Raw genomic sequence first — 25,418 nt, forward strand, 5'->3', positions numbered from 1 at the left:
GGGGCCATAGAACCAAAGTCCAAGACCTGAAAGGGACCCAGGCTGCCCTCTGGGCCAACTACATTCACCCAATTTCATGTTTTAGGAAGCAGTGATATACAAGGATGTGGCCATGGCCTTCACCCTGGAAGAGTGGACCCAGCTGGGCACTGCTGTAAGGGCCCTGCCCAGGGAGGGGATGTGGCAAGCTAGAAGCACCCTTTCTGCTGAGAATAGCTTTGTTTGGGGCTCAGCATTTCTCATCAGCCCATTCTCTGCCTTCCTAAAGGCTATCTCAAGTGCTTCCCTCAGGTGCTGCTATCAGCACAATCTTTAGGCACTAAACCTAAAACTGGACCTAGACCTTACATGCTCTCTAATGACAGCAGGACTTGCCGCCTTCTCTTCACAGGGCATTGATTTCTTTCTAACCAAAGACCCCAGGAAGATGAGAAAAGTGCCTCAGGGAGGGTCAAAACCCAAGCCCACTTAAGCTCCATGGCTATCTGTGCTCCTTTTCCACCTCTTGGGAATGCCAACCAGAGCCCCCTCCAATGTACCTTTGAACCTCACTTTGAGCTGGCAGTCCACCTAAGCTCCGTGGCTATGTCTGCCCCCTCTCCACCTTCTGGGAATGCCATCCAGAGCTCCTGTGTTGATAATCAAAATGGGCTCCTTAGCACTTAGTTCAACAAGTGCCCTTGAAGAGTTTGGCCTTTGTTTCCTTTGATTAATTCAGTGTCTTTGATTGAGTCTTACTAGGCGCTAAGCCCCAGGCCCAAACCCCTATTAGGCATAAAACCTTAGTGGGTGTGGATTGGCAACTAAGGTGGGGCCTAAGGTGGGGCTAATTCCAGGGAGGGCCTAGTTTACATGTCTGGGAGAGTAGAGGCTTTTAGACCACCGGGTTTAAGTCACCTCTTTGTTACGATTCTAGGTCACGTGGGTGAGTCGCATGTGTTACTCACCCCTGATACTGAAAAAGATATAAAAACCAGGGGTTGGCTGTCTGTTCTTGGGAGCTCTACCTGCAGCAGCAGTGGTGGCACATGACTCTGGGCCAGCCCTTGTTCTGAGCTCCCGGGCTGAACCTAGATGTTGGTAACTATGAATTGTATTGGGTCTGTCTGTTGATGTTTGTAATTTCTTTGTATTTTGTTCTGAAGTTCAGGGTGCTGGATTTTTCCTCTGAACTAAGTGAATGCTGTCTGTATGTTGGATTAAAGTAAACTTGTCAAACCCTTTAACCTTGCTTTCCTTATTAAAGCAGATCAAAAGAACCTGTGCTTTCCCAGCATGTGCGGCAGCTTTCTGGGTGCTGGCTGTGGGTGGATCTTACACCCCCACAGAAGCTGCTACCTGGATTGTTGAAACAGCCCCCTCCAATGTACCTTTGAACCCCACTTTGAGCTGGCAGTCCACCTAAGCTCCGTGGCTATCTCTGCCCCCTCTCTACCTCCTGGGAATGCCATCCAGAGTCCCCTCCAATGTACCTTTGAACCCCACTTTGAGCTGGCAGTCCACCTAAGCTCCGTGGCTATCTCTGCCCCCTCTCTACCTCCTGGGAATGCCATCCAGAGTCCCCTCCAATGTACCTTTGAACCCCACTTTGAGCTGGCAATCCACCTAAGCTCCGTGGCTATCTCTGCCCCCTCTCCACCTCCTGGGAATGCCATCAGGGGCCCCCTCCAATGTACCTTTGAACCCTACTTTGAGCTGGCAGTCCACCTAAACTCTGTGGCTATCTCTGCCCCCTCTCCACCTCCTGGGAGTGCCATCCAGGACCCCCTCCAATGCACCTTTGAACCTCACTTTGAGCTGGCAGTCCACCTAAGCTCCATGGCTATCTCTGCTCCTTTTCCACCTCCTGGGAATGCCATCCAGAGCCCCCTCCAACGTACCTTTGAACCCCACTTTGAGCTGGCAGTCCACCTAAGCTCCATGGCTATCTCTGCTCCTTTTCCACCTCCTGGGAATGCCATCCAGAGCCACCTCCAATGCACCTTTGAACCCCATTTTGAGCTGGCCTTTTATTTCTTCTTCCCCAAGAGAAAGGAGTTAGGACTGAGTATTGAAATGAGTGTTCCTAGACCCTTCTCCTTTCTGTCCCATGAATGGGGCATCCAGTTTCCAAACTAGATCTGATCTGATGCTGGATTCCTGAGGGATAATTCCCAGGAAGGACAGGATAGGAATGCAGGCTCCCTTTTGGGCTTCCTGCCCTGGCCGTTCCTCTGTAGGCTTCAGACTGGGCTAGAAGCTGGAGCTGAGTCCCTGCTCTGCTCCTGGGGGTCTGAGTCTCTTCCTCCCCTTCGCCTCTACTGCTGCTGCCTTCTAAACTTGGGGTTCTCCAATCAAAACTCTCTCTCACCCTATGAAAACAATGCTTTAACCCACTACCAATTGGAGAAATGTAAATTAAAACAATTCTGAGGTACTACCTCATACCTATTGGATTGGCTAACAGGACAGAAAAGGAAGATGACAGGTGGTGGAAGGGATGTGGGAAAAATGAGATATTAATGCATTGTTGGCAGAGTTGTGAACTGATTCCAGCATTCTGTAGAGCAATTTGGAACTATGCCCAAAGGGCTACAAAATCATGTATACCCTTTGACCTACAATACCACTACTAGGTCTGTATCCCCAAAGAGATAAAAAACAAAAAGGAAAAGGACCCATATGTATAAAAATATTTCTAGCAGCTCTTTTCTGGGGGTAAAGAATTAGAAACTGAGGGGATGCCCATCAATTGGGGAATGGCTGGACTAGTTGTGGTGTGTGATTATGATGCAATACTATTATCCTATAAGAAGTGATGAGCGGGATGCTCTCAGAAAAACCTGCAAAGACTTGCATGAGCTGATGCAAAGTGAAATGTACTAGGTGCAAAGTAACAGCAACACTGTAACGACTTGGCTATCCTCAGCAATGCAAAGATCCAAGACAACTCTGAAGGACTTATGAAAAATGCCATCCATCCCCAGAGAAAGAACTGATGGGGTCAGAATACAGATTGAAGCAGATTTCTTTTTAACTTTATTTTTCTTGAGGTTTTTTTGCCTGTTTTCTTTCACAACATGACTATTATGGATCTGTTTTACATGACTACACACATATAGCCTATATCAAACTGCTTGCCTTCTCAATGAAGGGGAGTGGGGAGCGAGGAAAGGAGAGAATTTGGAACTCAAAGTTTTAAAAAAGCTACTTTTTTATATGTAACTGGGGAAAAATACTTAACGAACTTGGGCTTCTCTCCGTCTTGGGTGTGTTACCGATTCTTACCCAGGAATACCCCCAGTGGGTCCCCTCCACAGTCTACCCTGGATCTGTGCCCTGGACCTGGGTAGTGGGTAAGAAGGCTGCCCGTTGGGTCTGTCCCTTCACCCGGCCACAGGAGTGCTCCACTGGACCCTGGTCCCAGTGGCCACAGACCTCTCTCTGTCTCACTGTGCCCTTGTGGTCTGCAAAATGGCTCCCTGTGACTCATTTTTGGATCCCTGCCCCACCCCCAGCTCAGGGTTGGATCTGGAGCATGTTCTAGATCTGGAAGAGTTGCCGGGGGGGGGGGGGCAGGGGAGTTCACTGTTCTAGTATTGCTCCTCCTCCATCCTGTTTCTCCCTTCAGGTCATAGAGATGTTCGACTCAACACATCCCAGCTTACACTTAGTCTCTCTCTTCCTGATCCCTCCTCCCTTTCAGACTTCTCTTTTACTGCTGAGGGCACAACCATCCTCCAGGTCACCAGAATTCAAAGCCTCGGGGTCTCCTCACTCCTCATCTCCAGTCTGTTGCCACGTCCTTTAGACTCTCCCCACGTAACATCCATTAAAGCTTCCCCTTCTCCTCTTTCCCATGGTCGAGGCCCCCATCACCTCGTGCTGGGACTAGGTCAGCAGCTTCTTCTGTTTGCTTCTAAAGCTCCTCCTAGCCTGGCCTCTTCTTATCCCTCAGGCCCTCTAGCCAAGGGCTCTGGCCTCCTTGCTCTTCCTGGATACCTCCTGCCTGGATGCTCACTAGCCATCCTCATCACAGCCTTTTAGCCTCCATGGTGTCCTTGAATTCTCAGCTCCCCCCACCCCTTTCCTAGGTTGCCTTACTCTGAATGCTTTGCCTCTGAGATTATCCTCACCTTAGTGTTCTAGAGTTTGTTCCTCAGCAGTTCTTTGCCTGTTGTCTCCTCTGTTACACTGAGATCCCTCTGGGCAGGGCAATAGAAAAGACTTGGGGTCTACCTACCAAGATAAGCCCTGCCTCCCCTGGACCCAAGGTCTCTGTGCCTCCCCTGGTGCTAAGATCTCTCTGCCTTCCTCCCTGGAGCTGAGTTCTCCCTGTCTCCTCTGGAGCTGAGATCCCTCTGCCTCCCCTGGGGCTGAGATCTCTGAGTCTTCTGGCAGCAAGCTTTGCAGGTGCAGGTCCCAGAGAGTCTGAGCCAGGCCTCCCTGGCTCCTGGCCTCTGCTCACTGTCCTTCCCACTGGGCCCAGGACTCCCTCTTCAGCTGTGAGGGATCTCTGTTACTCAGTGAACCACTTCTATCCTTTAGAGCTCGACACCCTGCTTTCAGCAGCTTTTCCCCAGGGCCAATGAGATGTGAACTCACCGAAGAGAAGGTCCCAAGGCCCTCATGTGGTCACTCCCCAAAGAGCTTCCTAGAAAAGGAGAATTTCCAAGGTCCTTTCCACTTTTCTCAAAGAGTAAATATTAATATTCATTGTAGTAAAATATGCCATTAGCTACTCCCCAGTGTGAAACATTGAAACCGCCCTCGCTTCCAGCTTAATTCATCATCTCACAGAGTTCATTTTCCAGTGATACGATTGCACAGGCCTCTAAAAACATTCTTCCAAATTAAAAGCTTTTCTTATACAATTGTTTCCTAACATCCCAAAAAGAGAAAAATTGGCAGCATAAGCCAGTAATCTCCATTCTGCAGAAGCCAGTAATTCTGATCCAGTTACACCTCGTTCTCATTCTCACAGATCCTAAATACATCACCTTAATGCCAGATTTTAAATGTATTTCACATTAAGGGCTTATCTACCCAAGAGGGTCAAACATCCCAATTATCCTTGTGGGAGATCACAGCTGACTTTAAATGAGCCCACATTGCAGTTTAGATGAGAAGAAACTCAAATCTGGATTTACAGCTACAAATGGTGTAGAGAATCCCAATTTTCCCAAAGACCTTTTGTTACAAGCTCCTCAAAATATAGGCACCCCTTCTTTCTATTAGGCTGCTGCCCAAGTTTTATCCAGGCAGGACTTCTGTGCAGGGGGGATGGGGTGAAAGTGTGGGGAAGGAGGAGCTCTCAGAGCTGGCCAGCCTGGTGGGTGGTGGCCCAGGTGGAATATGAGCCCTGGGGTGGAGTTTGGAGGCCGGGGAGGAGTCTAGAGCTGGAGAGGGCTCTTTCCAGTAAGGAAGGTCTTCCACGTGATTGAGGGCAGGGCTTGGGGAGGAGAGTCAGGCAGGGTCCTGAGATCCTGGCCCTGGGTTTGATTGGAAGAGAGGGTCCATCCGGTAGGCACTAGGGCTGGGCAGGGTGGGTCCCTTGCCAGTAGGAGGTCCCTTCCTGAGGGGGCAGCCTGAAAGCCGGAACTTTTGGAGCTGAGATCACTTCATTCTGCCTTCCCTGGAGCTGAGGTCTCTTTGTCTTCCCTGGAGCAGAGATCTCTCTGCCTTCCCTGGAGCTGAGATCTCTCTGCCTCCTTCCCTGGAGCTGAGATCTTTCTGCCTTCTGGAATCCCACTCTGTGCATTTGGGTCCCAGGTAGGTCTGAGCCAGCCCCCCTTCCCCACCCCCTGCACACTTCCGCTGTTCTGCTGGCTGCTCTTGCCACTGGGTCTCATCCTCCTCTCCTGACTTCCTGGAAAGTGTCCTCCAGGTCCTCCTGGAGTACACCTCTTTCCTAGGCCCAGCTACAGGACAAGCTCCCTGTCTCTAAGTCTTTTCCAGGCTCCAAGTCACTTTGCAAATATCCAGGGTCACCCTCTCCAAGTTTACTATTGGGTCCCACTTTCCCAAACTTCAGACCTTGTCGACAGGGATGCAGGAGTCCTGTCTCAGCCTTCCTGTCAGGACCCAGGTGTTCTGTCTCTCTACCTCCAGCTCCAGGTTAGAGATTGAGTTGTTCTGCCTTGAGACCTGGCCCTCTGGAATGATCCAAAAAGTTCTGCCTGCCCTGAGGACCCCACTTTGGATACTGGAACCAAAGCTCCTGCCTGGCCCCCCTTACCTGGACCCACGGTTCCTGGGCTGCTTCCCTATCAGATTGCAGGCACTGGCTTCCTGTGTCTGGTCTCCCTTGAGGGATTCCAAACCTAAGCTCTTCCAGAGCGTCCCAGGAGTCCTCCCCAGCTCCTAGTTAGAGCCCAGGACATAGTCTTCCTGCTTTTCCCAGCTCAGTGTCCACCTGGAGCCCTTCTATCACTCCAGGATCCCTGACTTCCCTGCCATGAGCTGGGTTAGAATGTCTTTCTCCCAGACCCTACCTGGGCTCCCCTTCCCCAGGCCTCCTGCTTCTTTCAGAGCCCTCAGACCCACTGCCAGGGGGCTGAATCCCAGACTGAATTTGGTCTCCCAGCCTCAGGCTTCCCCTGGTCATTCCCTAGTGGCTCCATCCCAGAGCTATCCTTATCCCAACCTTCCTAAGCTTCCCTCCTCCCTAGATCAAGCAGGCAGTCTGTTGTCTAGATAATGTGTCAGTGTGTTAGTTGGGGAGATGGGGTGCAGGGAGGGCAGAGAAGCAACTGATGGGAGATCTCTGATTCAGGAGCCATTGAGGCTCTAACTGGTCTCATCCCACCTGGGATCCCAAGCTCCTTCTTCCTCTTGGGGCTCAGAAGGAGAATGGGGGAGGGGGAGGGGACAGAAGTGAAGGAATAAGAGAGCGTGGGACCATCTTCATTTCCAAACCTGACCCTAACTTTGGGCTCCCTCATTTGTAGGTTGGAGTCTCTGTCCTGAGGGCAGAGTCAGGGTCTTTGTAACTTTGTGGGCCCTCACCTTCCATAAATCCCTGTAGGCCAGCCTCCTGCCCAGGAAGAGACGAGAAAGACCTTTCCCCTTCTGGGATCCTTCTTCCTCCCCAGCTCAGCCTGCAGAGGACCAAGGCCTGGCCCAAGCAGGGAGTCTGGAGCCAGAGGGAATGGCCCCTGGGAACCACAGCATCCCAGTCCAGGTGAGTGCAGTCTGTCCACAGATCAACATCAGCCAATGAGGCCATTTCCATTGACTTGGAGGGCTGTCTAGGAAGCTGGCAGTCTCTCTCACCTCTGGATCATTTCTTTACAAAGATAGGCATGAAATAGAAAACAGTAGTAACAACATTGCCCTGTGCTCTGCTTCTGTGTTTTGAGCTGATTCAGGCACTTTGGAGTCTCGAGCTTTACACCCCCCCCATCCTAATGCTGCCCTCCCCAGTTGGTTTTCTCAGTTATCCCTCATTACAAACCCCACTTCCCTTGTTCATTCCTATTCTGTACATACGAGGTCTTTGCTCTCTGTTCCTGCCTAGCATCCCCACCAAAAAACACACACAGCTCTCCCCCTCCCCTTTGTCTCTCATGGCCAAGCTCCCCATGTACCAACTGAAGGCCCAGGAAACCTTTCACCCCGAGTGTGGTCTGGATCAGCCGGGAGCCCCAAAGGTATGATCTCACTTTGGAGTGGTTGGTGTGGAGGTCATTAGGCACAAGTTATATCAGTTTATCATTAGGTGAGCAAACCTCTAGGCTAATCCCCTCTGGCAGGTCTCCTGACTGGCACTCTCTAAGGGGGAGGAGGGACTTTGTGGTCCATTTGACCCCTTTTACAGGGTCATTATCTTGATTCCTGATGGAATAGGAACTTGGTGGAAGGACAGTAGCCAAGGAGAGGATGAAACACAGAGGCTTGTTTTCTCAGTTGTTTGGGAGATTCTAGGCCAAGGTCAAGTTGTGTGTCCTTGGGATTACTGACATGTCCATGATATGGAGCAGTAACAGGGTGGCTGAGCGGACAGTACACAAGACAATGACAACGACCAAATAACCAAAGGAGAATAACATGGCAGATTGCTTTGATTGGGCCTTAAGCGGCCAAATGTGGCTTGGAGTCAGAAGTCAACTCTTAAGGATTGGTAGAATTCCTTCAGAAGATGAGAGAAGTAAAGGAAGTGGACTAGGAAATGTAGCTTCCAAATAGATCATAAATCTGTGGCTTTAAAGACATCAAAATGATAAAAAAAAAATGAAAAGACAATTTTTTGGCTCATGACAGAGAATTGCTGGAAAGCAACAGAATGTCTGATAAAGTGAATAATGTTATTGTGTTGGCCGTGGGTAGGCCGCGGGTAGACTATGCCTACCAGGCATGCTGGCCACACATGAGGTCTGCATGTTACAGTCGGACAACCGGTTGAGCCCTCCCCACCATCACAGTCCTCTCGCACCTGGCCAGCCTCTCCAGGCTGGCATCCCAGCATCCACCTCTGGCCATTCTCTTGCTTCTTGTTCTCTCAAGGTCCAATGATTTAGCGATAGGTTTAGGTAATTGATCTCACCAAGAAGCTGGCAATAGCTTTCTTCCAAATTAGCTCCAACCCCAGCCCCAGTTAACAGAATATTACATTTGAAAGAATCCATCATCAGAACTTGTCTTATTTTTATATGACTATCCAAATGAATGTACATGCCATTGAGAAATAAAAGCAATCATAAAGCCAAGACAGAAAGTGTTTTAGCCATGTCACAGTGCTCAGAGTGATCTCAATCTAACAAGAGTTATCTCCTTCAGTTGGATGGAAGCGTTCTTATACCACTGATTTTAGTCCAGATTCTGATTAATAACTCATGTTTCCGTCTAGATAATAATCTCTTTCAGGCTTTTAGGAAATGAACTAGAGTATTCCTTCTCTGCATTTTCTGGGGGCGTTTTATCTCCGGCACACATTTCTCAATGGAATTTATATCAGTTCCGGAGAGGTAGAAATCTCACTTCACCTTCTCCTTTCTCTTCCAGAGATCCTCACATCTCTCTGATACACCACATAACTCCTCTGATTCCGTAGGGAGTAGCATTGCATAGTAAGGCGTTTCTCAACTTTGTTCCAACTGAAAATATCAGATGTTTTTCTCAATATTCCATTGGCTTTTCATGACTATGGTTCCGAGTGTTGGTTCTGACTCTCATAGAGGGTGTGACCTTTGGGCAGATCCATTCTCTATGCTTCAGCTTCCTTCTGTAAATTGATGAGCATTGGACTGGATCAATTCTGAAGTGTGTTTCAAGTCCTATGAGTTTTGATGTTTCAGGAGCTGGTGACATTCAAGGATGTGGCCGTGGACTTCACCCCGGAGGAGTGGGGCCTGTTAGACCATGCTCAGAAAGAGCTGTACAAGGATGTCATGCTGGAGAATGCCCGGAACTTGCTTTTGCTGGGTAAGGACCATTTCCCCTGATAACTCTGAATCTGCCACCAATAGGAATGTTTTCATTTCCTCCCTAGTATGCAGAGGTTCAGGCATTTATTAGAAAGGCCACTGTGCCAGCCTCCTGTGTCCAAGAGACAAGGTCCTTCTGCTGCTTGGATCTCCTAGGAGAGGGCATTGCATTGCGGGATAGGGAGCTGGGAGTTATGTCTACAGAAATTCTAAAACACTGATCCTGCAGCATTTCTCCTCTGTCCTGTCCCTAATAAGAATTAAATTAGCAGTTTCTTTCCAACCTCATGTCTAAGTTATCCCCTATGTCCAGGACTTCCAGTTCCCACAGAAGCTTTGATCTCCCATTTGGAGCAAGAAGGCCGCAGGAACTCCTGTCCAGGTGAGTGAGGTGAAAGCTGGAGTGTGGGGGCTGTTATCCCAAGAGACTCCTTCATGTTGCAGCAAAGGGAGCACTAGACTGGGGAGAGGCAGGAAGACCTGACTTCTTATTCCTTTTCAGACACCTTTTAGTGGTGAGGTCCTGGGCCAGTCACTGAACCTCTGAGCCTCAGTTTCCTCATCTGTAAGATGAAAGGGTTGGACTCCATGGCCTTCCAGTTCCCTCCTAGTGATAAATCAGTGATCCTGTAAGAAGTCTTTGTTGGGAACTTTGGGGCATGGACCACTCCTACAACTCTCTAAAGGGGGCTAAGGCTGTCTAATAGGAGCTCTTTCTCAGACCTTCCTCAAACCAATAAGCATTTATTAAGTGCTTACTATGTACCAGGCCCTTTGCTAAGCACCAGGGAGCTAAGGGGATGCAAGGGACATTTCCTGCTCTCAGGAAGCTCACAGGCTCATGGGAAAGATAATATGGACTCAATTATATAAAGCCTGTTCTATACAGGATCAATTGGAGCCAGTCAAGAGAAGGAAGCTTAAGGGGAACTGGAAGACGCTTATTGTAGGAGGTAGAGTTTGAACTCGCACTTCAGAGAAGCCAGGGTGAGCATTCTAGGCATGAGCGCCAGCCAAGGAAGTCCCATGGTATTGGAGGATGGAGTGTCCCATTCATGGAACAAAAAAGAGGCCTCTGCCCCACTGGATTCTAGCATGTGTGGAGAGGGGGCAAGGTGAAAGAAGACTAGAAAGGCAGAAGAGGGGTAGATGATGAAGGGCCCTAAGCGCCCACCAGAGGGTTTGGCCTTTGACCTTGATGATAAGGAGCCACTGGGGTTTGATTAGGGAGTGATGTGGTCAGGAAGAGGTATAGGAAGATAACTTTGCCAGCTGGTTGGAGGACTGAGTGGTGTGGGGACAGACTTGAAGGAGTGAAGGCAACCAGCCTGTTCTTGCAATACCTCAGGTGTTGGGTTATTGAGCCCAAATCCAAGAAAGGGGCAGTGTTGGGAGACAAAGGGGTGCATTTAAGAGATGTTAGAAAGGTGGAAGCAACAGGACTTTGCCAGTGGAGCAGGGGGAGAATGCATGAGAGATGAGGAGGAGTGGATGACAGCTAGGTTATGAGCCTGGATGATTGGGAGGGTTGTGTCCTGGACAGTAATAGGAAAGCAAGAGTATGGGAGCACTGGGGGAAAGATAATCAGTTTAGTTTTGGACATATTCTGAGGAGCACCAGGAGAAACTAGTGTCTCAAAAACCTAGAGGGAAGAGCAGAGAGTATCAAGGAAAGGTGGATGATTGATAGCACCAGAGGCTGCCAAAAGGTCAAGAAGAATGAGGATTGCCAAAAGGCCATTGGTTTTAGTGATTAGATCATTGGTGACTCTGGAAAGAGCTATTTCAGTGGAATAATGAAGCTGGGAACCAGACTGCAGAGAATTTTGAAGAAATTAAGAGGAAAGGAAGTGGTGACACCAATTACAGATGGCCATCTCCAGTTGTTTAGTCAGGAAAGGGTTGAAAGATATAGGACAACATATCATGGGAAGAAAGGGAGCAAGTGAGTGTTTTATGCATCCTGGAGACCTGGTTATGTTTGGGGAACTAGGGAAGGAGCCAATAGACAGAGAGAGATTCAAAACTAGTGGAAAAACTGAGGATGATCAAGAAGGAAATCTGCTGCGGGAGAGGATGGACTGGAATGAGATCATTTATGGATTTACATGGGTTTACTTTGGTGAACAGAAGTGCCTCTGTTCATGTGAGATGAGGGCAAAGGAGGAAAAGGAGGCATCTGATAGATGCAAAGTGAGGAGATAAAGTCACTCTAGGTGAATGTCCCATTCTTCAGTGAAATGTGAGGCCATGTTCTGATTGGAGAGTGTGTGTGTGTGTGAGAGCAAACTGTGCTAGGTGGAGGAGGCATGAAAAGAATGGGAACAGCTCTGTGGGGAGTGTTATAGGGAGTTTTTTGGGGAGTGGTCCAAAGATTACCTTGCCACAGTGAGAGCCCAGCTGAGAGGATGTAACTAAAATTGTAGTGAATCCAGGCAGCCTAATTTTGGGATTTTCTCTATCTCCATTCATCAGTACATGAATAGGAATGAAGGCCACTGCCTTAACTTGGAAATAATTCTGGGAAAAGGCATGAACCCTTATCCTTTTCCTGGTCCCTATGGCCCAATCTTAGACCCATTCTTGGAGAATCATTGGCCAGATTCACGTAGGTGACAGCCACCCTAAGACTGGAGAGATCGGCAGGGAGAGACTCCTAGGTATCCCATTGTAGGAGACCATTTAGGAGCCTAGAAGCTATCATATCTTTAGTATTCGTTCTGGTCAGGTCTCGTTAGGGTTACAAGTATACTAAGATAGCAACTTATAGGTGATAAGGTGTAAGAAAAGAGACAGAAATAGGGTTAAGGTAAACACTTACATTTGCCAACTAGGGGAGAAACCAACATCCTAGGACTGAGGCAGAGTTAGGTCCTAATATCAGCCCTGGATCCAGTCTGCCAGTCACTGAACAGTGGCTACTTTCCTACTCTGTCTTAGGCACTTTGTATCCCTGGGGATACAAAGGGAGGCAAAAGACTCTCCTTGCTGTCAAGCAGTTCAAAATCCAATATAGTGATATGGAGAGAATTTGAGGATAAGCAACACATCATGCAGCTTCCTCTTAGCTGGTCCAGGCAAAGGAGAGTGTTTTGGTCTAGAAATACCTTAAGTTCAATAGGCACATCGATGAATACAAGGAGAGAGGAGAATGGTGGTGAAGGAGAGAATTGTCAGTGTGAAAAGAATGAAAGTCATGATGACAATGATGATACCTCACAATTACATGGTGCCTACTGTGGGCCAAGAGCTTTCCAAAAGTGATCTCATTTGATCCTCAGAACAACCACGGGAAGCACATGCTATTATTAACCTCATTTTACTGATCAACTGAGGCAAAGAAATACTGTGATTTTTCTCAGTGTCACAGAGGTAGAAATGTCTGGGGCTGAATTTGAACTCAAGTCCACCTGGCTCCTGGCACATTGCTCTATCCACTGGGCCACCTAGCTGCTTCATAGTGGAAACTATATTTCTACTCTAGAGGATTCTTCAAGTGGAAGAGATTAAAAGCATGAGGGACTCTAGGTAGTGTTATAACTAGTCATCTGGCCCATGATGGAAAGAGCTATCTACATCCAGAGAAAGAATTATGGAGTCTGAATGCAGATTGAGGCAAACTATTTGCTCTCTCCCTTTTTTTTCCTCCTCTTTTTTGGTTTTGTTTCTTCTTTCTCCTGATTCATTCCATTGGTCATAACTCTTCTTTACAACTTGACTATTGTGTAAATAAGTTTAATGTGAAGGTATATGTAGAACATCTATGGCGGGAAAGGAGAAGGAGGGGAGGGGAGGGAGGGGAAGAAAATTTGGAACTCAAAAACTTGTGGAACTGAGTGTTGTCCACTAAAAATAAAAAATTTAAGAAAAAAAATAACCAGTCGTCTGGGACTGGAATCAAAGAAAACAAGGTCTGCTGAGTGATGGGGATCATTCTTCCCATTTCACATGCCAGCAAGGTTGGGCTTAAGATTCTGCAAGCTTGGCTTCAGCAATGTGTGAGTCAAGAATTCCTAGAAGAACTGGTTCTCCAAGAGGAAGAGGAAATTACTGCTTTGGCTGCAGCCCCTAAACTTTGGTGTGCTGTCCCGTGGTTGTCATTCTCTTTAATGAAATTATTAATTGTTTCTATGATTTGTTCTTTGACCCACTCCTTGTTCAGGATCAGATTATTTAGTTTCCATTTAATTTCTAATCTATGTCTTCACAGCCTTCTAATTGAATACATTTTTTATTGCATTATGGTCAGAAAAGGATGCATTTAATATATCTGCTTTTCTGCATTTGGTTGTAAGGTTTTGGTGCCCTAAGTTATGGTCAGTTTTTGGAAAGGTGTCATGTATAGCCAAGAAAAAGGTATACTCCTTTCTATTCCCATTCAGTTTTCCCCGGAGATCTATACTATGTAACTTGTCTAAAATTCTATTCACCTCCTTAACTTCTTTCTTGTTTGTTTTATGGTTACAATTATCTTAGTTCTGAGAGGGGAAAACTGAGATCTGCCATTAGCATAGTTTTACCTTCTATTTCCTCCTGTAACTCATTTAACTTTTCTTTTAATAATTTGGATGCTATGCTATTGGTGCGTATATGTTTTATTACTGATATTACTTCTTTGTGTATATATACTACTTTTTAGCAAAATGTAGTTTCCCTGCTTATCTCTTTTATTTAGGTCTGTTATGCTTCAGCCATGCAGTGTTTATTTTCTCAGAGGAAAAAAATGAATTTGTAACAAACCTGGGCAATTATTAAAAGTTTAATGTCTCGTTAAAGAATTTTTAGCTCAAACCCCTTGGACTGAGCCCCATCAACTTCCAAGGGTTTGTTGTGAGGATCCAATGTGATTGTTTGTGGAATGTTTTGTTAATTAAATTGTCCTATGGGTGTGAGCTAATGGCATTTTCAAATGGTTGATCCTACTCACTTAAGTTTGAACTCTTCTTTTTGATTGAGGAATTGAATGTTATTTAGTTTACTTTTCTGCCAATAGAATGAAGAGGATATATTTGTGTTTGTGTGTGTTTGTTTCCGTCAGATGCAGAGACCAGGTTTGATGCAAAGAGGATGAGTACAAATCTGAAAATGACCTCATGGAATGACTATTCTCCTTATAGTGAATACAGCAATTATCTTGCTGAGCATCAGAGACCCCCCATTGTTGAGAAACAGCTTGAATGCACTCAACAAGGAAAGACTTTCAGAAAGAGTTCTAGTGTTGCTCACACTGAAGAGAAACCTCCTGAGTGTCATGAATGTGGTAAAGCTTTTAGGGACCACTATTCCCTTATCGTACATGAGAGAGTCCACATGGGAGAGAAACCTTACAAGTGTCTTCAGTGTGGTAAAGCTTTTAGTGTACACTCTTCTCTTATTAAACATCATAAAATCCACAGTGGAGGGGAACTTTCTGAATGTAATCAATGTAGAAAGACTTTTAGATGCAGCTCCCATCTTTCTCTACATAAGAGAACCCACAGTGGAGAGAAAACTTCTGAATGCAGTCAATGTGGAAAAACTTTCAGATACAAATCAAATCTTGCTAAACATCAGAGAATCCACAGTGGAGAGAAACCTTATGAATGTAATCAATGTGGAAAGACTTTCAGATACCACTCCAGTCTTGGTCCACATAAGAGAATCCATAGTGGAGAGAAACCTTATGAATGTAATCAATGTGGAAAGGCTTTTAGAGCTAACTCAAATCTTGATGCACATAAGAGAAGCCACACTGGAGAGAGACCTTATGAATGTAATCAATGTGGAAAGGCTTTCAGATGCCGCTCCAATTTTGCTGCACATAAGAGAATCCACAGTGGAGAGAAACCTTATGAATGTAATCAATGTGGAAAGGCTTTCACATATCGTTTCCAACTTGCTCTTCATCAGAGAATCCACACTGGAGAGAAACCTTATGAATGTAATGAATGTGGAAAGACTTTTAGACACAACTCCAGTTTTGCTGCACATAAAAGAATCCACACTGGTGAGAAACCTTACAAATGTAGTAAGTGTGGAAAGACTTTCAGAGACAACTCCAGTTTTGCTAAACATCAGAGAATCCACAGTGGAGAAAAACCTTATGAGTGTAATCAGTGTGGAAAGGCTTTCCACAGAAATTCCAAGCTTCGTCTACATCAGAGAATCCACAGCAAAGAGAAACCTTATAAATGTAATCAGTGTGGAAAGGCTTTTACAGAGCAGTGGTATCTTGTTAAACATCAGAAAAGCCACACTGGAAAGACACCTTATGAATGTAATCAATGTGGGAAGATCTTCAGTCGCAGCTCCTGGTTTGCTGCACATAAGAGAATCCACAGTGGAAGGAAACCTTATGAATGTAATCAGTGTGGAAAGACTTTCAAAGACAAGTCAAATTTTGCTAAACATCAGAGAATCCACAGTGGAGAGAAACCTTATGAATGTAATCAATGTGGAAAGGCCTTCAGAGACAAGTCAAATTTTGCTGCACATAAGAGAATCCACACTGGAGAGAAGCCTTATGAATGTAATCAATGCGGAAAAGCTTTCAGATGCAGCTCCAGTTTTTCTGCACATAAGAGAAGCCACACTGGAGAGAAACCCTATGAATGTGACCAGTGTGGAAAGACTTTCAGATACAGCTCCAGGTTTGCTGAACATAAGAGAATCCACAGTGGAGAAAAACCTTATGAATGCAATCAGTGTGGAAAGACTTTTGAATACAAATCAAACTTTGCTAAACATCAGAGAATCCACAGTGGAGAGAAACCTTATGAATGTAACCAGTGTGGAAGGGCTTTCAGAGACAAGTCAAATTTTGCTGAACATCAGAGAATCCACACTGGAGAGAAACCTTATGAATGTAATGAATGTGGAAAGGCTTTCAGAGGCAGCTCTGGTTTTTCTGCGCATAAGAGAATCCACACAGGTGAGAAACCTTATGAGTGTCTGGAATGTGGTAAAACTTTTAGTGTACACAATTATCTTATTAAACATAAGAAAATCCACACAAGAGAAGCCTTGTGAATGTAATCAATGTGGAAAGACATTCTCATGAAGCTCCACTTTTGCTGCACATAAGAGAATCCACACTGGAGAGAAACCTTATCAATGTAATCAAAGTGAAAAGGCTTTTACATAGGGCTCCAATCTTTTTTTTTTAGGTTACACATATGTAGTCATGCAAAACATCCATAATAGTCATGTTGTGAAAGAAAACATAGACAAAAAACACTCATTGAAAATAAAGTGAATAAAACAACAACAAAAATTGCTTCAATCCGTATTGTATTTCTTTGGGGATGGATAGCATTTTTCAACCTAAGTCATCCACAGCTGATCATCCTACAATGCTGCTGTTGCTTTATACCTAGTACATTTCACTTTGCATCAGCTCAGGTAAGCCTTTCCAGGTTTTTCTGAGAGCATCCCGCTCATCATGTCTTATAGCACGATAGTCCATCACAATTACATACTACAACTTATTCAGACATTCTCCAATTGATGGGCATCCCCTCAATTTCCAATTCTTTACCCCCAGAAGAGAGCTGCTGTAAATATTTTTGTACTTATGGGTTCTTTTCCTTTTTGTTTTTTATCTCTTTTGGTATACAGACCTAGTAGTGGTATTGCTATGTTAAAGGGTATGCATGATTGTATAGCCCTTTGGGAGTAGTTTGAAATTGCTCTATAGAATGGTTTAATCAATTCACAACTCTGACAACAGTACATTAATGTCTCACTTTCCCCACATCCCCTCCAACATTTGTCATCTACCATTTTTGTGCTATCATCTAATTTAATAGATATGAGGCAGTACCTCAGAATTGTTTTAACTTTCATTTCTCCAATCAATACTGAGAATATTTTTTCATATGACTATAGATAGCTTTAATTAATCTGAAAACTGATTGTATCTTTTGATCATTTATCCATTGGGGAATGGCTCTTTTTATAAATTTGACACAGTTCTCTATATATTAGAGAAATGAGGCCTTTATCAGAGAAAATTGCTTCAAAAAATTTTTTTTCACAATTAACTATTGCTAATTGTGTTTCCCTCCATCCTATTCTCCCTACTGCTGTTTATTCTATTCTCTCTCTTTCACCCTATCCCTCCTCAAAAATGTTTCTGATTACGCCTTCCACCAATCTGCGCTCCCTTCTATCACCTCACCCCCCCATCCCCTCCCCCCTACTTTCTTGTAGGGTGAGCTAGATTTCCATAGCCAATTGAGTGTATATGTTATTCACTACTTAAGCCAATTTTTATGAGAGTAAGGTTCACTCATTCCCTTTCACCTTCTCCCCCTTCCCCTCCATTGTAAAAGCTTTTTCTTGCCTCTTTTATGTGAGATAATTTATCCTATTCTACCTCTCCCTTTCTCCTCCCAGTATATCCCTCTTTCACTCTTTACTTTTTAGATATCATCCCTTCAAAATTAACTCACCCTTTGCCCTCTCTCTCTCTACATTTCCTCCAACTACCCTAATAATGAGAAAGGTCTCATGAGTTACAAATACCATCTTTTCATGTAAGAATGTAAACAGCTCAACTTTAATAAGTCCCTTATGATTTCTCTTTCAGGTTTTGTCATGCTTCTCTTGAATCTTCTATTTGAAAGTCAAATTTTCTATTCAGGTCTGGTCTTTCTCAAGGATGCATTAAATTTCTCAATGTCATTGAATATTAATTTTTTTCCCTTCATGGATTATACTCAGTTTTGCTGGGTAGGTGATTCTTGGTTTTAATCCTAGCTCCTTTGACCTCTGTAATATCATATTCCAAGCCCTCTGATCCCTTAATGTAGAAGCTGCTAAATATTGTGTTATCCCGATTGTGGTTCCACAACACTTGAATTGTTTCTTTCTGCCTGATTGCAACATTTTCTCCTTGACCTGGAAACTCTGGAATTTGGCTATAATATTCCCGGGAGTTTTCATTTTGGGATCTCTTTCAAGAGGTGATAGGTGTATTCTTTCAATTTCTATCTTACTCTCTGGTTCTAGAATATCAGGGCAGTTTTCCTTGATGATTTCTTGAAAGATGATATCTAGGCCCTTTTTTTGATCAGGGCCTTCAAGTAGTCCAGTAATTTTTAAATTATGTCTCCTGGATCTATTTGCCAGGTCAGTTGTTTTTCCAATGAGATATTTTACATTGTCTTCTATTTTTTTCATTCTTTTGGTTTTGTTTTATAATTTCTTGATTTCTCACAGAGTCATTAGCTTCCATTTGCTCCATTCTAATTTTCAAGCCATTATTTTTTTCAGTGACCTTTTGGACGTTCTTTTCCATTTGGCCAATTTTGCTTTTTAAGGCATTCTTCTCCTCATTGACTTTTTGGACCTTTTTTGCCATTGGGGTTAGTCTATTTTTAAGGTGTTATTTTCAGGTTTTTTTGGGTCTCCTTTACCAAGCTGACTCATTTTTCATGATTTTCTTGCATCACTCTTGTTTCTCTTCCCACTTCTTCCTCTACTTCTCTTAATTCATTTTCAAAGTCCTTTTGAGCTTTTCCATGGCCTGAGACCAATTCATTTTTTCTTGGAGGCCTTGGACATAGGAACTTTGACTTTGTTGTCTTCTTCAGAGTATATGTTTGGATCTTCCTTGCCACTAAAGTGAGATTCTATAGTCTGAGTTTTTTTCATTGTTTGCTCATTTTCCTAGCTTATTACTTTACTTTTTAACTCTTTGTTAAGGTAGGACTCTTGCTTCCACTGTGGAGGGCAAACTATCCCAAGCTTCAGGGGTTTTGTGCAGCTGTTTTCAGAGATACTACTAGGGACCTGTAAGTTTTCAGTTCTTCCAGGGTGGTATGATCTCTTCTCCTGGCCTATGCTCTGGTCTGTGAGTGGCCACAAGCACTCTTTTCTGCCCTGGAACTGTGAGGAGGGTGCCCTCTCCATTGCTGCTGCAAGCTCTGCTATGACAGTGCTCCTCGCCCTGGGATTGCCACCTAGGATTGCAACCCAGAACTAAGTATGGGCAAAGCAACAGACCCCTGCCTCAGTGCCCGCAAAAAGACCCCTGTAATATTTTGACCAGTTGTTCGATCTCCCTGTGGCCTGAGAGCTCCAGAAGCAGCTGCTGCAACTGTCACTGCCGCTGATTCAGTCACTCCCAAGGCTTTCTCCTGGTTTGCTGGGGCCAGGGCTGGATTGTACTCCTCCCTCACTCAGGTCCAACAGACCTTTCCTACTCACCTTCTAAGTTGTCTTTGGCATTTGTGGACTGAGAAGTCTGGAAACTGCCACAGCTGCCAGTGATTCAGTGGCCTGAGGCCTGCTCTGGGTTTGCTGGGGCCTAGTCTGTGCTGACATGACCAGTGCTGGACTACGCTCCTCTCTCAGCCTCGTGTAACAGACCTTTCCTGTCAACTTTCCAGGTTGTCTTGGGCTATAGATTTGTTTCACTTTGTCATTTTGTGACTTCTGCTGCTCTAGAATTTGTTTATCATCATTCTTTACAGTTATTCTAAGGAGTTTGGGGGAGAGCTCTGGCAAGTCCCTGCTTTTACTCTGCCATCTTGGTTCTGCCCCCATAGTGTTCCAATCTTACTCGTCATCAGAGAATCCACACTTTAGAGAAAATTTATGAATGTGGAAAGACTTTCAGACACAACTCCAGTCTTATTGCACATAAAGGAATCCATACTGGAGAAAAACCTTGTGAATGTCACCAACGTGGAAAAGCTTTCCACAGAAACTCCAAATGTACAGCAAAGAGAAACCTTATTAAAGTAATCAGTGTGGAAAGGCTTTCCCATAGCACTGCCATTTTGTTGAGAATCAGAATCTACACTGGAAAGAAACTATATGAATGTCTGAAATGTGTTAAAGCTTTCAATGTCCATTCATCCCTCACTAAACACCAGAGAATCCATGCTAAAGGAAAAGCCTCATTAACATCCTTAATGTGGAAAATCATTCAGGCTAAAGACATCCCTTATTTCCTATGGGAGAATTCACATGAGATAGAAATCATATCCCTGTTGTTGTGTTTGTCTTTCATTTTTGAAGAGGACCATGACATCAGGGAAATGATGACATGACTTGCAGTTGACTTTGATTTGAGTGAGGGAGGGCTGTGCAAGATCACCAGCCTCGTTTTCTTCTCTGGAGTCATGTTTGTTTCTTTCTATTTTTCTCTCTCCCTTCCTTCCTTCCTTCCTTCCTTCCTTCCTTCCTTCCTTCCTTCCTTCCTTCCTTCCTTCCTTCCTTCCTTCCTTCCTTCCTTCCTTCCTTTCCTTCCTTCCACAAAACCTTAAACCTACCCAGTTGGGTCTGAGGCTTTTAGATTGGACCACAAGAGATCCCTGCCCAAGCTCCACTTAACGGCTGCATCTTTGGAACAACAACCCTGAAGGTCTTCCCCTCCCACCTTGATTTTTTTTTTCATTTTTCTAGTTAAAGGGCCCATACCTTGATGCACTTCTTAAAGAGGCCTATTCACTGAGTTACCTCACTCTAAGTGAGTAAGGCCTTAGCCTTTTGCATCCTGGGTCATCTCCAGTCATCCTGATGATATCTGGTTTGGATTCAGATGGCTCTGGATATCCCTGTAATGAATGTTGGTTGGTTGTCCTTTCTTGAAGAGGACCAAAATGACATTACTATGTTAGAGTCAAGTTGCAGTGTGTCCAGCTGTGGCTGATCAGACCAATACAAGCTCAGAACACTCTACCACAGTTTGGGCACAAATAGTCCATGTGAACATTTGGGTTGGATTCTCCAAATTTGCTCATCTCATGTTTCTTTTGAGCTACTTCAATTCTGCTTTGCTCATAGAGCACAGCACCTCTGATGAGGGCATGCTAGACTGTGCCATCCTATGCCAGAGTCTCCCATGTCACACCATCAATTCCAAAGTTCTCAAAAGAAACCTTATATTGCTTTTTCTGACCACCATGTGAGTACTTGCCCTATGTGAGTTCTCCATAAAGTAGTCTTTGGCAAGCATATGTTTGGCATTTGAACAATGTGGCCAGCCTATTGGAGTTTTGCTCTCTGCAGTAGTTTGAATGTTTGGCAGTTGAGTCCAAGAAGGGACTTTATTCTTTGTTACCACAAAATCAAGGGGATGCTCATCAATTGGGGAATGGCTAAACAAGTTGTGGTATTTGAATGTAATGGAATACTATTATGCTATAAGAAATGGGGAAGATACAGACTTCATAATAACCTTGAAAGAGAATTTGGAACTCAAAAGCCTGTGGAACTGAATGTTGTAAACTAAAAATAAAAAAAAAATCTTAAAAAAGAAGAAAGGATTTTATTGGCTGGTACATTATCCTGCCAGGTGATCTTCAGAATCTTCCTAAGACAATTCAAATGGAAGTGATTCAGTTTCCTGGCATGGTGCTGGTACTGTCCAGGTTTCACAGGCATACAACAATGAGGTCAGCACCACCGCTCTGTAGACCTGCAGTCTGGTAGTCAGTCTAATACCTCTTCTCTTTCTCACTTTCCTTTGGAGCCCCCCAAATGCTGAGCTAGCTCTGGCAATGTACGTGTCAACCTCATTATCAATGTGTGCATCCCTGGAAAGTATACTACCAAGGTAAGTGATTTTATGGAAAACAGAGTTTGTTAGACATCAGAAAATTCATCTTGGAAACAAGTCCTACATGGACTCAAAGAGGGAAAGTCTTTAGCCCAAGATCATCTCTTACTTTACATCACGGATTCATAGAGGAGAAAAGACTTACAAATGTCCATGAGGACTTGCCTTTTCCTCCTAGATGGAGGTCACTGGACACCAGAATATTCATAACGAAAAGAAGTCTTATCGAGCAATAAATGTGGGAAGGCCTTCGTCTGGAGCTCATACGTGTGCGTATATTGGAAAAATCTTGCAGGACATGACTTTTGAATCTAATTATTCATTGGATGCCTGAGAAAGTTGGTCCATTGATCTATTCCAATCAGTATTAATCGATTTGATATGATTCCATGGGGTAGTGATGAGAAGTTCTGTATATTTGGCCCCAGAGCTGTGAGCTGCACGTTGTCAGTTCACTTGCTTATTCATAGAAAGCTAACTAGAGACCCTCTACCCTTGTTTTTCCTAGTCATGGTGACCATGCCCAGTGTGATGGAGGTGACTCAACTACATGGAAGGTCTTCCAACTTATTTTTGTACCTCTGGATCATTATCTCTTGTCCAAACAGGAGAAGGGGACCATCTTATGACCACCTAGTCAATGGAGGTATTCCGAACTTGTGACCCTGCTGACAGATCATTTTTGCTTATTTTAGCCTATGCAACTAATGGAATTATTCTGTATCTGGTATAGCTGTTCTTGAATGTTTAGATATCTAGCCCTACAAAAACAGGCCCTTGGAAGGAAGGGGCATGTCAGATCCTGAGGAAGATCTGAGGTCCATTTCATTGGAGGAGACCACAGACCCCTTAATAAAGTGCCCTTGGCTCAGAGCTCTTCCTCAGTTTCACTGATTGTAGGATAGATAATATGTTTTTTTTTGGAGGAGGGAAGGCAGGGCAATTGGAGTTAAGTGACTTGCCCAAGGTCACATAGCTAGTACATGTGTTGTGTCTGAGGTCGGATTTGAACTCAGGTCCTCCTGACTCCAGGGCTGGTGCTCTACTGACTTTGTCATCTAACTGCCTCCAAGGGTAGGTAATATGAAACCCCACATACCTCTTCCTGCAGCACAGGCCTCATTAGATATCACAAATGTCAGCCCTGAAAATGGATTGAATTTTTCTCTGAAATCCTAAGGTTTCTGATGACTCCCCTAAAATATCCATAGCATTTCCCAGTGGTTGGGCACTCACTTTGTCTCATGATGTTAACTGGCACAAAAAGTCCTGGTAGGTATATTTTGATATCTTTTGGACATTTCTTTTTGTAACAATTTCTTTAGGCTACTGGGTGGCACAATGGATAGAGGGCTATCCCTGAATCCACAAGGCCGTGTTCAAATTCAGTCTCTGGTACTTAGTACCTGAGTGACCCTGGGCAAGTCATTTAACCTATTCCTGCCTCAGTTTTCTCATCTGCACTATGCGGATTGTAATAGCAATTACCTCCAAGGGCCAATGAGAAGATCAGATGAGACAATATTTGTCGAGTGCTTTGCAGGCATTAAATCACTATGTAAATGTCAGCTAGTATATTTGTCCTAGGATCATAATTCTCACAGCAAAGTCAGTGGGCTAAAATGTATAGATAGTTTAATCACTTCTCTTTTTATTCAAATTGTTATTGAAAAGAGTGTAGATGAAAGCAGTATGGTGTAATGGATAGGGAACAGTTTAGAGCTGGGAAGCCTCAGGTTCAGATCCAGCCTCTGATGCTCTCTCACTGTGTACCTCTGGGTGAGGAACATCTCTGTGCCTCCATTTACACATCTCTAAAATGAGGAGGTTGGTCTCAGCTTCCTCTGGTCCCTTACAACCCTAAATCTGTTATTAATCCAAAAGACACTCAGTTTTTTATAGCTTTGGCTCTGTTCCCTCTACATTTGAGAAATGAGGTTGTCAGAGAATCTTGTTGCAAATTCTCTCCCCCTCCAGTTTCCTGTTTTCCTTCTAGTTTTGGCTACATTAGTTTTGTTTGCGCAGAGCTCTTTAATTTCATGTTCACCTCCATGGGTGTTGAACAGATGCCACTGGATGACTTAATTTTAGGTCCAAGATCAGTCAATTTGCTCCATAGCTACCAGTAATCCAGATGTTTGGGGGTTTCATTTGCTATGATTAACCTTAAATCTTTTGCCTTTTAATAGTCTAAAGTCTTATACTGAAGCAAAAATGATTCACCAGCTGAATTGTTGTAGTTTTAAATCAGCTATCTCAGAACTTGATGGCATGTTTTTGATCACCCCTGGCTCAATTGGGAGCTCTCCCTTAGTTGAGGCTTCAAAGAATTTCCCCAAGGGAGTCTCCTTGGGTGCACTATTCTTGCTGCTTCAAGCTCCCACTATAAAAAAATGAGGTTCTTAGACTCACAGAAAGACAAAACAAAGAGCTGTGAGACAGTGGCTGGCATCAGTGTGAAGTTTCAGCTCTACCAGCCTCTGAATTTTACGAAGTACCTCCACTGTTTGGAGAACTTAAGAAATCTTTACTGGTTCAACTTTCCTTTAGGTAGTTGAAAGAGGGAGATGACCATCAGGAACCCCGCTGAGGGATCATGAGACTCAGCCTGGTCCCAGGTCTGGTTTATGGATCTAACCAAAAGGTAGGGATCCCTGGCAGGAGTCTCTTGCCCCTGTTCTGGACGCCAGCTCCTATCTCCAGAGACTGATGGTCATTTCGTGGCTGGAGAGTGGCCAACCCATGGGTTGCTTGAAAATGGTGCTTGGGGTACGAATGAACATCCTGGGATGATGTAATCCCCCTCAACGACCCTTGCTTTCTATGACTGAATTCCCAGCGTTTCCCTCACCCAGTGTAGGAGAGGCTGTTGATGAATTCTGTCCTGAGTCTAGTCTTGAGTCTTATAAACGAATAGAAGGCAATTTGTAGCTAAATTTGAAGGTCCTCTCTCCCACTGACAGATCTTACATTTAAAAACAAATAACCCCCCCCCCCATAGGTGCATTGCTATTCTCAGTTTGGTCACTAGATGTCTCCAGAAACTGCTGTATAACACTCCTCAAGCTGATCGAAAGCATGAGGGGGAAAACTGTACTCAGAAAGTCAGTTTTGCTCCATATTTGTCTGTATTTCCCCAGGACCTGGCTAGAGAACCAAGTAGTGATACTTCACTAGGTCCCTCAATTCTGCCAAGGAAGAAAAACATTGAGAGTAAAACCACTGAGACTTCCTAGCTACAAATATAAAGTCTTTAACTCAAAAAACCAAAGAAGGTTAGAGAGAACCACTGGACGCACCAAGTATTTACTTTTGTGATTGGAGATATAAGACTGGCCCAATTTTTCAAGTTTGGAGAATGCCAAAATGGCGCACGCTCAAATTACCCTTAACTTTTGAGGGTCTTCTTCAAAGGCTAAGAGAGCCTTTTAATTTTATTAATCTCACCTTTAAATTTTAGGATT

At 44.4% G+C, this 25,418-nt stretch overlaps 1 protein-coding gene across 2 annotated transcripts; it reads left to right on the forward strand.

Moving 5' to 3' along the window:
• The first annotated feature begins 5,534 nt into the window (after nucleotides 1-5,534).
• LOC118835903 (zinc finger protein 420-like) lies at nucleotides 5,535-16,573 on the forward strand. 2 transcript variants are annotated; one of them, XM_036743197.1, is made up of 5 exons: nucleotides 5,535-5,751; nucleotides 7,007-7,162; nucleotides 9,276-9,402; nucleotides 9,718-9,786; nucleotides 14,443-16,573. In XM_036743197.1, the coding sequence occupies exons 2-5, from the start codon at nucleotides 7,130-7,132 to the stop codon at nucleotides 16,410-16,412; spliced, it is 2,199 nt and encodes a 732-aa protein (XP_036599092.1). In that variant the 5' UTR covers nucleotides 5,535-5,751; nucleotides 7,007-7,129; the 3' UTR covers nucleotides 16,413-16,573. The 2 variants fall into 2 exon arrangements, with proteins under 2 accessions (XP_036599092.1, XP_036599093.1); XM_036743198.1 differs by having other exon boundaries at nucleotides 7,074-7,162.
• Nucleotides 16,574-25,418: the final 8,845 nt, after the last annotated feature.

The sequence above is a fragment of the Trichosurus vulpecula genome, chromosome 2, assembly GCF_011100635.1.
Source record: "Trichosurus vulpecula isolate mTriVul1 chromosome 2, mTriVul1.pri, whole genome shotgun sequence".
NCBI lineage: Eukaryota > Metazoa > Chordata > Mammalia > Diprotodontia > Phalangeridae > Trichosurus > Trichosurus vulpecula.

Coding starts and splice junctions, on each gene's coding strand:
- LOC118835903 (XM_036743197.1), top strand. CDS start 7,130: ATGGCCCCTGGGAACCACAGCATCCCAGTCCAG. Junction 9,403..9,717: donor CCGGAACTTGCTTTTGCTGG/GTAAGGACCATT, acceptor CCCTATGTCCAG/GACTTCCAGTTCCCACAGAA. Junction 9,787..14,442: donor CCGCAGGAACTCCTGTCCAG/GTGAGTGAGGTG, acceptor TGTTTCCGTCAG/ATGCAGAGACCAGGTTTGAT.